Raw genomic sequence first — 16138 nt, 5'->3', positions numbered from 1 at the left:
GAAGGAAGGAAGGAGGGAAGGAAGGAAGGAAGGAAGGAAGGAAGGAAGGAAGGAAGGAAGGAAGGAAGGAAGGAAGGAAGGAAAGAAAGAAAGAAAGAAAGAAAGAAAGAAAGAAAGAAAGAAAGAAAGAAAGAAAGAAAGAAAGAAAGAAAGAAAGAAAAGAAAGAAAGGTTTCAAACAGGGCTCCTCGAAGGCAAAGCCCGGGTTGTCTCCAACACTGTACAAAGCTTGAAAACTTGCCCTTGCTCCTCAAGAGTCAGTAGCCCCAGGATTTCTGCTCCATGGATTCTCACACCCTATCCCCATCCCCTGCATATCCAGAAAGCCTGTGCTCAGCCCACACCCAGCTCTATCCTCTCCAGCTCCTTTACTCGAGAGGCCCATGGGTGTTTCAGGAGAAATTAAATCTATACGTTTCTGAGGCAGTAACGCTTGTCAACACGATGCCAGGAGAAATGAGCCGCGCATAAACCTCTGGGGCCCGTCTCAAGGTGAAGAAGGATGGCTCGGTGCCAGGGAGAAGGTGGGACCGGGCAGGGATGTGGGTCAAGGCTGTGTGAAAACAGCACAAACGTGCTGAAGAGGCAGGTGCCAGGTCTAACTGCGGAGGGCCATCACATCTGCTTGCATACAGTGTTTCCTTCTCTCTGCCCCCCACTCCCTTCCTCTGTCTCTCTGAGCGTCTCCCTCTGTCTCTGCCTTTCCTTTTCTACATCTCTCCCTTCCCTTCCTTCGTGTCTGTCCCCTTCTCTGAGTGTCACTCTCTGTGTCTCTGTCTCTTTCTCTATGTCTCAACCTCCCTTTCTGTATTTCTTTTACTTTAAAAAAATCCATGTATTTATTTTGAGACAGGGTCTTGCTCTGTTGCCCAGGCTGGAGTACAGTGGCTCGAACATGGCTCACTGCAGCCTCGACCTCCCGGTCTCAACTGATCCTCCCACCTCAGCCTCTCGAGTAGCTGAGACCCCAGGCATGCACCACCACACCTGGCTAATTAAATTTTTTTTTTTTTTTTTTGGTAGAGGCCAGGTCTCACTATGTTGCCCCGGCTAGTCTTGAACTCTTGGGCTCAGGTGATCCTCCCACCATGGCCTCCCAAAGTGCTGGGAGAGAGGCGTGAGCCACCATGCCTGGCCTGTATTTCTCTTTCTGCATTTCTGTTTCTCTTTCCCTCTTGCATATTGAGTGTTTATTCTGTCCCTGGAAGTGTTCTAAACATTTCAACACATATTAATACCTCATTTCAGCTCACAATGATGCTGTCAGCAAAGTAATTACTGGGCTTATTTTATTTTATTTTATTTTTTGAGACGGAGTCTCATGCTGTCTCCTAGGCTGGAGTGCAGTGGCATGATCTCGGCTCACTGCAACCTCCACCTGCCAGGTTCAAGCCATTCTCCTGCCTCAGCCTCTCCAGTGCTGGGATTACAGGCGCCCACCACCGTGCCCGGCTAATTTTTGTATTTTTAGTAGAGACGGGGTTTCACCATGTTGGCCAGATTGGTCTCAAACTCCTGACCTCAGGTGATCCTCCCTCCCAAAGAGGTGGGATTACAGGCGTGAGCCACCACTCCCGGCCTTACTGAGCTTATTTGACAGCCAGAGAACTGAAGTTGGCAGCATTTTGGTGCTTGCCAAGGTGAGCTGAACTTCAAACGCAGGCAGCCTCATGTCAGGGCCACACTCTTAACCACAAACTCCCCTGCCGGGACTCGAATCAGGGCCATGTGGATTCTAGAGTCTCCCAGCAGAGGATGGTGGTTAAAGTCCTGAGGATGGGGTGAGAAGAAGTTGAAGTGGGATTTTCTAGTGTCAAGGAAAGCCAGGGACATGGGACAGCTGGATGCTGTTGTGGTTCAGTGGGGATCATCAGCTGACGCTTCCCAGCCATGAGGACTGGCCGTGTCCCAGAAAACAGGACTGTCACTGCTAGAACTGGGACATTTATAGGTAAGCTGAGATGGTTGGTCACCTACAATGTGTGGCCTCGAGCAAGTCACTTTTTCTCTAAGCATCAGTTTCATGGTCTGCAAAATGGGGATACTGTGACCATTGCACACTCTTTGAGGTTTTAATGTGATGAACCAACAGGAAAGCAACAATGCAGTGCTTCTGTACATCACAGGGCCACTGCCATCCCATGGACACCAAAGACAGAGGGGCAGCCCCCTCCTCCCCTCACAGGCCCACTTACCTATCCACCTTGAGCTTTCCAACAAGCCTGTCGGACTTGGCACCAACCTCCATGGAAGCAGTCGTGTGCTGCCAAAACAACAACCCAGGGTGAAGCGCCCCGACCCAGGCGCCTGGCTGCAAGCCTCCAAACCGAGAAGGGTCAGCTTCACAGCAGCTCAGCAGGGCAGCGCACACAGTGGGGTCAGGCCTGCAGAGCCGGAGGAGTGGGGAGACTTCCCTTGGCTTTGTGGCTGTTGAGTCCTAAACTGTCAGCCAAATTCCATTTTCTCTCTCTACTTCCAGGACCATTTCAGAGTTCTTGGGCCACTCTTGGAGGGGCTACGTAAGACAGACCTCAGGGCTGCAGTCCAGGGTAGCCCTGTTCTCACAATCCCTCATTCATCAATTCATTCAAAAAATATGAGGAGGAAGTCCTGGGTTCCCACCTCAGCTGTTCTGTGCAGTCTGTGTGGCCTTGGATGACCCCTCAGGACCTATTCTGTCTGCAAAGTGGGAATAACAGGTCTCAGCTTGGGAGACCACGTAGACTTGCCTGAGGCCTCTAAATGCTTCCTGGTGCAGAGAGTGTCTGAACCACGCCCTCAGTGGCCGTATGGGTGCCACCATATCTTTGTGGCGTGATGGAGTGATCAAAGGGATGAATGGATAAATCAACCATGGAGTGAAAACTGAGGCAAATGAAGGATTAAAAAATATGTGAATGAAGGAATAACAAAGGTATGCATGAATGAATACATGATGGATGAATAAATGAACAAGTATGCAAATGAATGATCAATTGAACAAAGGCATAAGTAAATGAATAATTGAATAAATGAATGCATGTGGGAATCAGAAAAGGCATATTTCAAGTCAACAATCTAATACATAACTGAATGAATTAATAATTGAATGAATGAACAAATACACAAATGCATAATTGAATGACTAAAGATATAAGTGAATGAATTGGAAACAGTACACATATTTCAAGCCAATATGGAATGAATAATTGAATGAAGGAGAAATTGACCAAATGAATACTTGAATGAATAAGTAAACAGATGCACTAGTGAATGGCTGGGGGAATGAATACCTTCAGGAGCCGGCACCGTTGAGTACAGTGACTCAAGTCTCAGGCTCTGGAGTGACACAGTCCAGGTGTGAATCCGGACAGGATTCACATGATCTCCTGACTCCAAAGACAGTGCTCTTGGGACTGTCTGGGGCTCCTCATCTGTCCACACCCAGGAACAGCTTACCATGCCAATCAGGAAGAGGGAAGCCAGGGAGGAGTTGGGGAGGACGGCAAAGGTCTGGACGTCCACGGCAGGGTAGAAGGTAAGGCCGGTGGGCTGCACGGACAGCTGTGGTGGGGTAGAGGCTGAGACGTGAATCTGTATCTTCATGTTGGGAAACATCTTGGCCACCTGCAGCCCCCAGTGGAGACAACCAACGAAAGGAGGAGTTTCTGTTAAAATGTTTATGAATCCTATCTTGGCCTGCCCCTGCTTAAATACCTTCATTGTCTTCCCGTTGCTCTTAGAATAAATCCTAAGATTGCACAGTCTGCCAGCTGGCACCCTGCCAGCCTCACCACACGTGCCTCTGCCTCTTGTCTTCCATCTTCAGCCACACGGAACTCTTTCTGTGCCTCTAACTCAACAAGCTTTCTTGCCATCTAAAACCCTTTGCACTCTCTGTTCCCCCTTGTTAGATGCTTTTCCTCGCATTCTTCTCTCTCGGCTTTTTCCCTTCCTTCAGGTCTCTGCAGATGTTACTTTCTCAGACAGCAGTAGCGGCTTCAAGGGGGAACTAAAGAGGGCATTGATGACCTTCTTCCCGTCTCTCTTAGTCTCTGATCTTCCCCCAGTTAAACCCACAGTCTGAGTAAAAATAATGTGATTGTTATGCAAAGAAGGTTCAAGACAACACTCCTGGATACCCCTACCGGCAACACCTCTCCCCTCAGCCAGAGCTTCTCTGTATAGAAATTTATGGGGTTTTACCACCAGAGATGCTGCTATGAGAATGTTTGTGTCCCCCCAAATTCATATGTCAAAACCCTAATTCCCAGTGTGGCTGCATTTGGAGAAGGGCCTTTAAGGAAGTAACTGAGGTTAAGTGAGCTCATAATGGTCAGTCAGGCCCTGATCGGATAGAATTAGTGTCCTTATAAGAAGAGACACCAGAGAGCTCTCTCCCACCCACCACCATGCATGCATTGAGAAAAGGCCCTGTGAGGACACAGCAAGAAGGAGGCAGTCTACAAGCCAGGAAGAGAGCCCTCACTAGAAGCCAAATCTGCTGACACCTTAACCTTGAACTTCCAGTCTCGAGAGCTATGAGAAATAAATTCTGTTATTTATGCCACCTGGTCTGTGGCATTTTGTTATGGTAGCCTGAGCAGAAAAAGACAGAGGCCCTCCTTGACCACCTTGTCTAAAGTAACCTCATCCACCTGTTGGCTTCACTGGTAACAGTACACATTATTTTTGTTATTGTTTTGGGTATCTGGATGACATTTTTCTCTCTCTCTACTGGTCTGGGAGCTCCAGGAGGGTAGGGAGCTGGCCTATTTTGTTGGGTTCCCAGCACAGGGCCCCAGGCACATGGTGGGCATTCAATAGAAATGTATTGCATGAAAGATCCTCCCTCCACCACCTGCCAGCATCTACTCCCACACCTGATCAACTGGGCACTTGGAGCCTTTCTCTGTTCTGGGGATGAAGCTGTTTCTACCCTTTCATGCTGGGTTGCTTCTGGATCTTGTGTGTGTATGTTGGGTGGAGGGGTGGGTCTCCTTATCCACTCAGCAAAGCCCTGTCCTCCCAGAACCCCCGGGCTCACTAAAGGAAAGCAAGGTCTTTCATACCTCAGGTAGGAAGTTTCCAAAGAATTTGGTTGTCAGTCGAAATTTGGACTCCTTTGGAATCTGTAGCAAGAGATGAGAAAAGGATCTTGGAGGATGCTGTTATAGACGGAGTGGAGGGGGTGAGTTCTATAAGGGGGTGAGAGGCTGACTGCACGCACAGACAGTGGCCAGCCCCTATGTGACAACAGAGCACTGACCCACAAATTCTGCAGCAACCAGCCTGGAAACCAAGCCACACCTTCTGCAGCAGTTGGCCCAGAATGGTTAGGAGCTGGTCAGTGACCGCCTGCTTGCTTTTTGCTCCTGAGAAAGCCCAATCTGCCCTCAAACCAATCTCATAGGATGCCACATTAAGGCTAAGGCAGAGTCTGCCTCTGCCTTAGCATGATGCTAGGACTGGATGACAGAGTCTGACAAGTACTCATCAATGTAGCCCTTTCGTTTCTTGATTCATTACTTTCTACATTCAAAGCTCTGTGTTCGGTCCTCTCATAGACTAATAGCTCATTTAATCAGGCTTTACTATCTCATGGAATCCTCATGACACCCTTTGGAGAAAACCAGTTATTGGTGTTTTACAGAAGACAAAACAAGTTCTGAGAGGTAGAGTAATTGACCTGGGCCACCCAGCTGGAGAGGGGTGGGGCCGATATTGGAACTCAGCTCTAGCTGACTCTAGAGTCAACACCTTAACCTCCCTCAATGTAAGAAAAGCTTTTTCCAGATTTGTCTGGAAGGGCTGCAGGACTCTGGGTCCAGTATTCTTCCCACACCCACCCACAGCCCAGCCTTACCATGTCATCTCTAAGGGTCATCTTCAAGACCCCAGCCTGTTGGTATACAAGCCCGGCTGTGTTGAAGAAGTAGTCTGAGAGGCCCAGGTATACCATGTGGTCATGGGCAGCAGGAAACTCCATCACTGGTGGAGCAAAGGGAGGTGGATTGTGGTGGTTCTGACTGTAAAACTCCCCCTGGGGGTAGAGGCAACAGAGTGAACCCAGATATTCTTCAGGAATTATAAGTCAATATCTCCATCCAGGAAAAAATGGGCTGAAGACACCACTTGTACACTTGCAAAGGAAAAAGCAATGACCAGAAGTTAACAGTAGCATCAAATGCCTCCTGGGCATTAGTTTCTAAGTGCTTTTCATGCCAGTCCTGGGAAGGCAGGTGTAATTATGATCATCGTATAGGAGAGGACACTGAGGCACATGGAGGTGAAGTGACTTGCCCAAGGTCACACAGCTGGTAAGTGGCAGAGCCAGAAATTGAACCCAGGCCTCCAATGTCCAGTGAACATTCTCCTAACCACTCCATTGTCTCAACCTCAACCTTGCTAGTAAGCACAGAAGCCCTATGAAAAGAACAGTGAAATCTTGTTTGTTTCATCTGTAAAGTTAGCAAAATGGGAAAAGAGGTCTATTGTTTTGAGTGTTGTGTGTGCTTTAAACTGATGCTATCTAGTGTTTGGTGAGAGCATTCATAAGCTTCTAGGGTTGCTCTTTATGTTTCTGAAAAGCAATTTGACAATATGTTGCAAAAGCAGATCATTTTTTAGCAAATAAATGTTGAGCTTAAAAAACCAAATTATAGATGGATACATATGGTAGGATACCACTTACGTAAAATTTAAAGGCCCATAAAAGGTATAAAAACACAGGCAAGAGGGACACACACCAACATCATCAGCATGGTTCTGGGGTGTGGGGAGAGGTACTCGAGGGGGCCTCCTTAGTTATTTCTACAGTGTTTTTTATTTTTTTAAAAATCAGAAGCAAATATGACAAAATGGTAAGATTTCTTAAATCTGTGTGTTGGGTACTTGGAAGTGTATAGCATTCTCTGTACCTTATAATTATTTTATTACTTAAAATTAACAAACATAACCTCCATATTATGGAATACATGCAACTCTTCATAATAATAAGATGGACTGGGCGCAGTGGCTCACGCCTGTAATCCCAGCACTTTGGGAGGCCAAGGCAGGTGGATCACCAGAGGTCAGGAAATTCATACTAGCCTGGTCAATGTGGTGAAACCCCATCTCTACTAAAAATACAAAAAATTAGCCAGGCGTGGTGGTGGGAACCTGTAATCCCAGCTGCTGCTGAGGCTGAGGCAGGAGAATCGCCTGAACCTGGGAGGCAGAGGTTGCAGTGAGTGGAGGTCGCGCCATTGCACTCCAGCCTGGGCAACAAGACAAAACTGTATCTCAAATAATAATAATAAAGATGGACCTATGTACTGACTAGAAATCATCTTTAATATATATTGTTAAGTGACAAAAGCAAGGAGAAGAACAGTGTGTATCCATTCATGTAGATCATCAGCAAAATCTAGATGGATTTTCTTATGCATTTATGTGAGTGCTTAGAACCAGAGACCTGGGAAGTTAACACACTCCATGGTTGTCAGTGATCAACTCTGGGCAGGAGCCCAGGAGATAAACAGGACCTTTCTTATTCACTGAAGATAATTACTTATTGTTTTAATCTTTTACTCTGTTGTTTCACTTAGATATATGTGGGTATTCATATTTTTTTCTTAGTATGCCATTTGGTCTAGCAATTCCACTTCTAGGAAATGCTCAAGGATGGACAGAGACACAATTGCAAGGATGATCACTGCAGCTTTGGTTACGTTTGTAGAAAAAAATGGAGAGCCCAAGTGTCCCAGGAGGGAGCACTGTGCTCGTACCTTATCCCAAGCTGTCCGCTGAAAAACCAAGCAGCCAGTAAAGGGCTGCAAGAGGATATTTTGTGGATGGCAAAGATGTTCCTATCACATGTATCGATTTTTTAAAGTTGTAAAGCAGAATATATAATATGACACGTGCAAAATATATGTCTGTGTGTATTTTGTTGTCTGTATGTGAGTACATGTGTGTGCATTTTTTCCTGTTTCTATATTGTGGGTTTTGTGTGTATTTGTTTTTATGCCTATATATGTGTACATTTGTTTCTCTCTCTCTCTCTCTCTCTCTCTCTCTCTCTCTGTGTGTGTGTGTGTGTGTGTGTGTGTGCGTGTGTGTGTATCTTCTTCTGTTTCTGCAAAGACAAGGGTTGGAGGGATCTACACTTGTTTATTGATGGTGCTTATCTCTAGGTTGTAGATTCGGGTAATTCCTCTCTCTCTTTTTCTTTCTTTTCCTTCTTTCCTATATTTATTTCTGAATTCCTCTGCAGTTTCTAAATTTTCTTTTTCACATTGAATGTGTTTTGAAACAAACAAACTGTAAACAAAGAGGCAAATCACCAATGTGGAAGGACTGAAGGAGGCACAATCCAGGATGAATTTCAGAGTGGGACCCACCCTTGCTGGGGTGGTAGGGAAGGCTGCTCTGGGAGTGACAGCTGAGTGAAGACCCACGTGGAGTACTATAAGAAGCCAGCAGGGTAGAGGTGGGCATTGGGAAGGAAGGGAGTACCAGGCAGAGGGAACAGCTAGGACAAAGACCCTGAGGTGAGAGGAAGCTTAACCTGTTTGAGGAAGTGTAAGGCCAGTGTGCCTGGTTGGAGGGTGGTGAGTAAGGGAGGGAGCAGCATGCAATAAAACTCCATCCATCCATCCATCCATCCATCCATCCATCCATCCATCCGTACATACATACATACATCCTTCCTTCCATCCGCCCACCCACCCACCCACTTACCCACTTATCCATCCATCCATCTATCCATCCATCCATCCATCCATCCATCCACCCCACCAGTACACCACACATCCACCTACCCACCCACCCATTACCCACCCACCCATCCATTCATCTGCCACCCATCCAACCACCCACTATCTGATTCCATCCATCACCCATCCAAACACCAATACACCTACTCACCCATTCACCCTACCTGCCCCCCACAACCCACCCACACAATCTATTATCCCACACCCACCCACTACCCTCCATCCACCAAATCACCCCACATCACTCATCACTACCACCCACCCACCTACCCACCCACCCCTTCATTCATCCACCCACCCATCCAACCACTTATCCATCCATCCATCCATCCATCCATCCATCCATCCATCCATCCATCCACCAATACACCCACCCACCCACCCACCCACCCATCTACCCACCCCCCCATCCATTCATCCACCCACCCATCCACCTACCCATCCATCCACCAATACACCCACACACTCAACTATCCACCTACCCACCCACTCATTCTTTCATCCACCCACCCATCCACCCACTTACTCATCCATCCATCCATCCATCCATCTATCCATCCATCCATTCATCCACCAACACACCCATCCCCCCATCCACTTACCCATCCACCTGTGTACCCACCCACCCATCCATCCACCCATCCACCTATCCAACTACCCATCCATCCATATATCCATCCACCCATTCATCCATCCAACCAATAATTTATTGAGCACCTACTATGTGCCAAGCATTGGTCTAGGTGCTGCACATATGGTAGTGAACAAAGCAGTTGCAGCTCCTTCTCCCTCATCATAGTGAGGGAGACTGACTTGAGACTGTGTGTGTGTGTGTATTGGTAATAAAGCAGGATGTGGGGGAAGAGGAGAGAGCTATTTCAGCGAGAGTGATCTGGGAAGGCATCTCTAGGGAGGGAATATTTGAGCTTGAGGGAATATCCTTCAAGTCTTTTTGAAGGAAACAAGGGAGAGTTGTGTGGAAACCTGGGGAAGAGCACCCAGGTAGAGGAGAAAGCAAGGGCAAAGGCCTTGGGGAGGGGCAGGCATGGTGTGTTTCAGGAATAGCGGGGAGGCCAGTGTGACTGGAGCAGGGAGAGGCGGGGAGAGTAGAGAGGGTGGTGGTGAGTCAGATAGGAAGTGGGGGACATTGTAAAATTTGTTTCCAAGGACTGGGGAGCCCTGGAGTGTCTGAGACAGAAGTGTGAGGGTGTGTGGTTCTCAGTGTCAGACTCACCTTCATCTGTACATCCAGGGTCTCAGCCATGGTTGTTGGAGGTGCCACCAGCCCATAGTTGATTCCAGCCACAGCATCTATTTTGGTCATTACTAGAGAGAAAGATGGACCATGAGTTAGCTCCCATGGCAGCATCCCTGGAAACTGAAATGCAGGATCAGAATCCCCTAAAATTGGATCAAGAACTACAGTGCAAGTTCCATTCCCACCTCCTCCAGGGAGCCCTCCTTAAGGGAGCTCGCCTTAAGGGAAAATGAACCCACACCCCACATTCACAGACACCCCCTTACTCTCTTCTTCCAACAGCCCTGAGATGAGTGGCTAAGACACAGGGTCAAGGGCACAGAGAGACCTAGGCTTGAACCAAACTCTGGATGACCTTGGACAAGTCCTTGCACTTCTCTGAGTCATTTTTTGGTCATTTGTAGAACAAGAGAATTCTAGTGACCTCAAAGATGCTGGGAGGGTTTTGAGAGAAGGTGGATGCCCAATGTCCTGTCCATGCAGAGGCTCAAAAGCCAGGGAGGATCATTGTTAGGATCATTGGTAATAGCCCAGGCTGAGCCCTGGCTGGCTCAAGTCTGAAGAGTTTCTCTGTTTCCCAGTGGTAATCAACGAGAGTTAAATAAACATCAGCCCTTCCTTTATCCCTTTTCTCAGCAGAGAATAAACCAAGGCTCAGAAATCCAAGTTGTCCAGTGACTGGTGAGGGATGAAGCTGGGATTCAGACCAAAATCTTTTTCCTGCCTCGTGAGGCCAAACCCTGGGCACTGCAGCTGCATCGAACCTGCCCAGGATGGGCTCCTGTTCTGGAGGAAGAAAATGCCTCATAAATGGGCATATACTATGTGCCAACCATGCAAGCATTCACAGCGAGGTAGTCCTGAGAGCAGCTGAAAGCCCCGGCTCTGGAGTGAAGGGAATCTTAGCTGCAGATTTGGATCTTGCTTCTGCCTCTTGATGGCTTCGTGACTCTGGACAAGTCTCACCTACTCTTGAGCCTCAGGTTCCTCATGGTTTTTGGTTTTTTGTTTTTTGTTTTTCTGAGACAGAGTCTCGCTCTGTCATCCAGGCTGGAGTGCAGTGGCATGATCTTGGCTCACTGCAACCTCTGCCTCCTGGGTTCAAGTGCTTTTCCTGCCTCAGCCTCCCAAGTAGCTGGGATTACAGGCACCTGCCATGAGGCCTGACTAATTTTTATAATTTTAGTAGGTACAGGGTTTTCCCATGTTGGCCAAGCTGGTCTTGGACTTCTGACCTCAGGTGGTCCGCCTGCCTTGGCCTCCCAAAGTGCTGGGATTACAGGCGTGAGCCTGGCCAGGTTACTCTTGTTCCATTGTGAGTTACGGGCTAGGGGACAGGGGGATAGGGGTGAAAAATGAGGAGAATAATGCTTCTCTCAGGGGAGTGTTGGCAGACTGAGAGGGGACAATTTCCTGAGTGCCTACCACAGTTCTTTGCAGCTTGCCAAGTACTTGGGGGTGAAGATTATTGTCCCCATTTTAAGGACATGGAAACTGAGATCCAAAAAGAGGTGACCAATATCAGATCTCAGGCCAGTCATGTGTCTCTGGCCTTAGAGAGCTGGGGGTATTTGGCTGTTTGGCCCTTGCAGAGCTAAGGGAATGAGGCGGTATGGGCTGTTTGTCCTCCTCACTTCTGGACCTAGCACAAGGACTTGATCCGATGCTAGCTGCCACTTGAAAATAATCTACTCTTCTCATTCCCACCCAGGCCCAGGGCTGTCTGGGAAACTTGCCAGCCCCATCACATCCACCCTGACATCCTCACACCCTCCCCTTTCTGTTCCTTTCTATCCTTGATCCTCATCCAGCCCTCACCTGGCAGAGTCTGGAAATAAGGTTGCAGCTCGGAGGATACAGAACTGGTCACTTTCTCACAGACCTGGGGAGAACCAAACAAGTAATCAGTAAGGTCTTCCCATAGTGAAAAATGTCCCTTGGCAATAATGGGCCAGATATGCCTTGCTTTCCTTGAATGTTTTCTTGAAAATTATGTAGCCAATCAAGTTTCCCTTTTCTTTTTGGCCACCAGGAAGCTCAGAGTTGAACATGTAGCTTAGCAATAATAACTGTATGTGACTGTATGGCCTACATAACTGCATTCTATTTCCTGCCCTGTGTGTGGAACTTTCCTGATGGGTGTTTATGTTTTCTATTTTATAAGGTGATTTGTTGTTGTTGTTGTTGTTGTTGCTATTTTGTTATTTCTTTTGTTTCTGTTTGATTTTGCTGTCTCAGGTCCTTTGTGGAATGAGGTAGTAAACAAATACGAGGTAGTCAATGGCCAGCCTTCCCTTATCCGGGCTTCTGGGAGCATGGACAGGTTTTCTACTTAACTAGGTGGGCACCCTCACGTTTGATATGTATGGCCAGAGAAGCCATTCCCTACCTGCCTTTGCCACCCCACCCCATCCCCCTGTCCCCTAGCCCGTGACTCACAATGGAACAAACAGTAGCCTGAGAAGATCTGTGTTGGGTCACACACTGACTTTGACACTGAGAAAGTTGTTCCATTTATCTAGACCTCTCTTTTTTCATCTGTAAAATGGAACGTGGCAAATTATATTTTTCATTCCATTTGCTCTTCTGTAATGTGGCCTTGCCACACCCCCACCAAGAGATGGAGTCTGTGAACTTGCCACTAGAATCTGGGCTTGGCGACTTGCTTCTAAGCAACAGTACACAACAATACACCTCATCTTTGTGTAACTTCAGAGGTGAGGTCATAAAAGGCTATGCAGAACCCACTCAATGATATGAGAAGCCCAAGTCCCATGTAGGGGCCATGGTAGTGGCTTGGGTCAATAGTCCCAGCAGAGCTGAGACTTCAAGTCTTCCTAACCCAGGCACCAGAGATGGAAGCAAGGAACCCTCCAGGTAATTCTAACATGGAACTTTGGAGTCTTCTGAGGTGAGGCCCCACATCTCATGGAGCAGAGAGCTCAGCCATCCCTGTCATGCCCATCTGATTTCCTGATGCACAGAATCCATGAACGTTAACAATGGTGGTTGTTTTATGATACCAAATTTTCAGTTGTTTGTTTTCAAGCAATAGACAGCTGGAATATAGGATTTAAACCACAGCCTTCCCCTCAGTAAGAGACTGGGGCTGGGGTTGGTGGTCAGACAAGCCCCTTCCCTCCCTCTCCCGATGTTGCTCTCGAATGACCTTCCCCTCAGTAATCCAGCAGAGTCTCTTCAGTCCCTGCCATTCTCAACTACTGGGTAGCTCCTGTGTGGTTGCCCATTCCCTTCTAGAAACACTCCTTCTAGAGTCCTGTGACCAAGGCCTTCTGCTCTCTTCCTATCCCCTATAGGCTTTTCCCCAGACTCCTTTGCAAGCTCTTCCGCCTTCACTGAAGATGTGGGAGCTTCTCTGGGCTTTCTTCCTGGCTCCCTGTCCCTTCCACTTAGGCCCTCTTCTTGAGCCATTTCAGGCATCCCCACGGTGCCTGCAGCAGGTGCTGCAGCGCCTCACCCACACTCTCTGGACTGCGCTCGGAAGTGCCAAGAAGTTAGGTCTCTAAGAACAGCCTTCAATGAAAGAAGACTAGGAGGTGGTAGACAAATACCCCAGCCTTCTTCCCGCTTCTGGAACAATTCTGAGGTGTGCTCCCCACCCTTCTTCTGAGACTTGCCAGCAGGACTGAGTCCCAGTTGCCCATAGCAGCAACTCACTCAGTAAAGCCCCTTCCCTGCCTCCCGACCTCCTCACTGCGCTGCCTGGGAACCCCTCCCAATAAATGACTTGCACCCAAACCCTGTCTCAGCATCTGTCTTTGGGAGCCCAGGTGAAGTCACCTCCACTGCTCCCAACATGTAGCCAGTACCCAGGCCTTACTTTGCAACCCGGGCTTCACCTCTTAGCTCCAGCCTGGGGACCCAGATGACTCATGGACAACTGTCCCTGGGTGTTCTACTGGTCCCTAAGGCTGGCACATCCCAAACCAAACTCCTCAGGTTCTTACTCCTCCTTAGGGTTGGCTGCACCATCTGCCTAGAGGTCACCTCTATCCTCCCCTATCCCTCCTTCTACACTGTCAATCAAGTTATTTTTCCTGGGGAATGGAGGGAGGAAAGGGGAAGGAGTGAAGAGGGGAAGATAAAGAAGGAAGAAAGGGAGAAAAGGAGAAAGGGAAGGAAGGTAGAAAAAAAGTAAAGAAAGAAAAGAAAGAAAGAGCTGGGTGCAGTGACTCATGCCTATAATCTCAGTACTTTGAGAGACTGAGGTGGGTGGATCACTTGAGGTCAGGAGTTCGAGACCAGTCTGGCCAACATGGTGAAATCCTGTCTCTATCAAAAGATACAAAAATGAGCCAGGGATGGTTGCAGATGCCTGTAATCCCAGCTACTCGGGAGGCTGAGGCAGGAGAATCTCTTGAACCTGGGAGGCGGAGGTTGCAGTGAGCTGAGATTGTGCTACTGTACTTCAGCTAGGCAACAGAGCGAGACTTCATCACCAAAACAAAACAAAACAAAACAAAACAAAACAAAAAAGAAAGGAAGAAGAATGGGAAGAAGGAAAGGAAGGAAGGAAGGAGGGAAGAAGGAAAGGAAGGAAGGAGGGAAGAAAGAAAGGAAGGAAGGAAGGAGGGAAGACAGCAGTGGGAAGGAGGGAAGGAGAAAATTTGGTTTCCCTGAAGTGTGTTTCTACCACATAAGGCTCTTGAAGTCTTAAGAGGACCTGGACTGGCATTCTCCGAGGAACCTGCGTCTCTTCTCCAAATGACCCAGGAACAGAGGGCCGCGCAGCTGGCAGCTGGGGCCCTGCTGGACTCCTGAGCTGCACCTCAGGCATTGTCACCAGTGTTGCTCACCTATCAGGGCCAACAGATGGCTCCAGATCACAGCAAATCCTGATGGGAGCCCAGCTCCCTCCCTGCTCTTCCCTTCATGCACACTTTGTACTGACACAGGCTCTTCCTTCTCTCAGACACCCATCCTACACACTGTCTTCCCTAGGGGCAGACTCCCTGGCTCACTCCTCACCATTTCCAGCCCCTCCTGGTATCATGACATCTCATTCCTTCATTCATTCATTCATTCAGGCCAGTACCTGCTTCTAAATCGGATCTTATGATTAAGAGCAAGGCTCATCTCTGAGGCAGGGGAGCCTGGATTTGAATCCAAGCACTATTACTTCCGCTTTCTGTATCTCAGTTTACTCACCTGTAAAATAGGAATAATCATGGAATCTCTCTCACAGGGGATTAAGTGTCAGAATGTGTGGATTAAATGCTGGAATCCACGGAAAGAGTTCTTAGCATAGTGTCAGATCACTATAAACACTCCGTATATTTTATGGGCCAACATCATCACCATCCCCACCATCACCATCACCATCACCATCATCAGTTTCACTATCACCATTGAAACTGCCCAGGATGAGCTCCTGCCTTGGAGGAAGAAAATGCCTATTAAATGGGCATATGCTTACCACCATCACCATCACCATCATCAGTCTCACCATCACCATCATCATCATCATCATCCCCACAATCACCATCATCAATCTCACTATCACCATCACCCTCATCATCATCTCCACCATCACCATCACCATTATCATCATCCCCACCATCACCATCATCATCCACACCATCATCATCATCATCCCCACCATCACCATCATCATCATCCCCACAATCACCATCATCAACCTCACCATTACCATCATCATCATCACCACCATCACCATCATCAACCTCATAATCACCATCAACCTCATTATCACCATCATCAACCTCACCACCACCATCATCATTATCACCATCACCATCATCATCCCCACCATCCACCATCATCAACCTCACCATTCACCATCACCATCACCATTGTCATCTCACCATCACCATCATCACCATCATGCCCCACCATTACCATCACCATCATCACTCACCATCATCATCATCCATCAACAGAGCAGCAGCTTTACTACTTATTGCTTGGCTGCTATAGAGGGGCCACTTTTTTAAATGGTACTAAGAAATAATCGTAATTGTTCCAAATGTTAAATTTATCTCAACACTCTTCTCAGACTATTACTTGATTATACAGACAGCTGAACTGTGGGTGAGCTAGCCTAGTGAGTGAGCACATTTTCTGCATTATCTCATGAATCCTTACAGTGCCTTGGTAAAGAA

At 47.8% G+C, this 16138-nt stretch overlaps 1 protein-coding gene across 1 annotated transcript in view; it reads right to left on the bottom strand.

Annotated features, from left to right (window-relative positions):
* The window catches only part of BPI (bactericidal permeability increasing protein), a 33690-nt gene that overhangs the window by 8247 nt on the left and 9305 nt on the right, over window positions 1-16138 (bottom strand). The window contains exons 6-11 of the mRNA XM_017859125.1: window positions 11814-11877; window positions 9972-10063; window positions 5845-6021; window positions 5051-5110; window positions 3438-3605; window positions 2195-2262 (exon numbers count right to left, since the gene is read on the bottom strand). Coding sequence (XP_017714614.1) covers window positions 2195-2262; window positions 3438-3605; window positions 5051-5110; window positions 5845-6021; window positions 9972-10063; window positions 11814-11877 — 629 coding nt within the window. The remainder of the gene's footprint in view (window positions 1-2194; window positions 2263-3437; window positions 3606-5050; window positions 5111-5844; window positions 6022-9971; window positions 10064-11813; window positions 11878-16138) is intronic.

This window comes from Rhinopithecus bieti, unplaced genomic scaffold, assembly GCF_001698545.2.
Source record: "Rhinopithecus bieti isolate Rb0 unplaced genomic scaffold, ASM169854v2 scaffold_38981, whole genome shotgun sequence".
NCBI classification, from domain to species: domain Eukaryota; kingdom Metazoa; phylum Chordata; class Mammalia; order Primates; family Cercopithecidae; genus Rhinopithecus; species Rhinopithecus bieti.
This window is presented reverse-complemented; position numbering and strand designations above follow the sequence as displayed.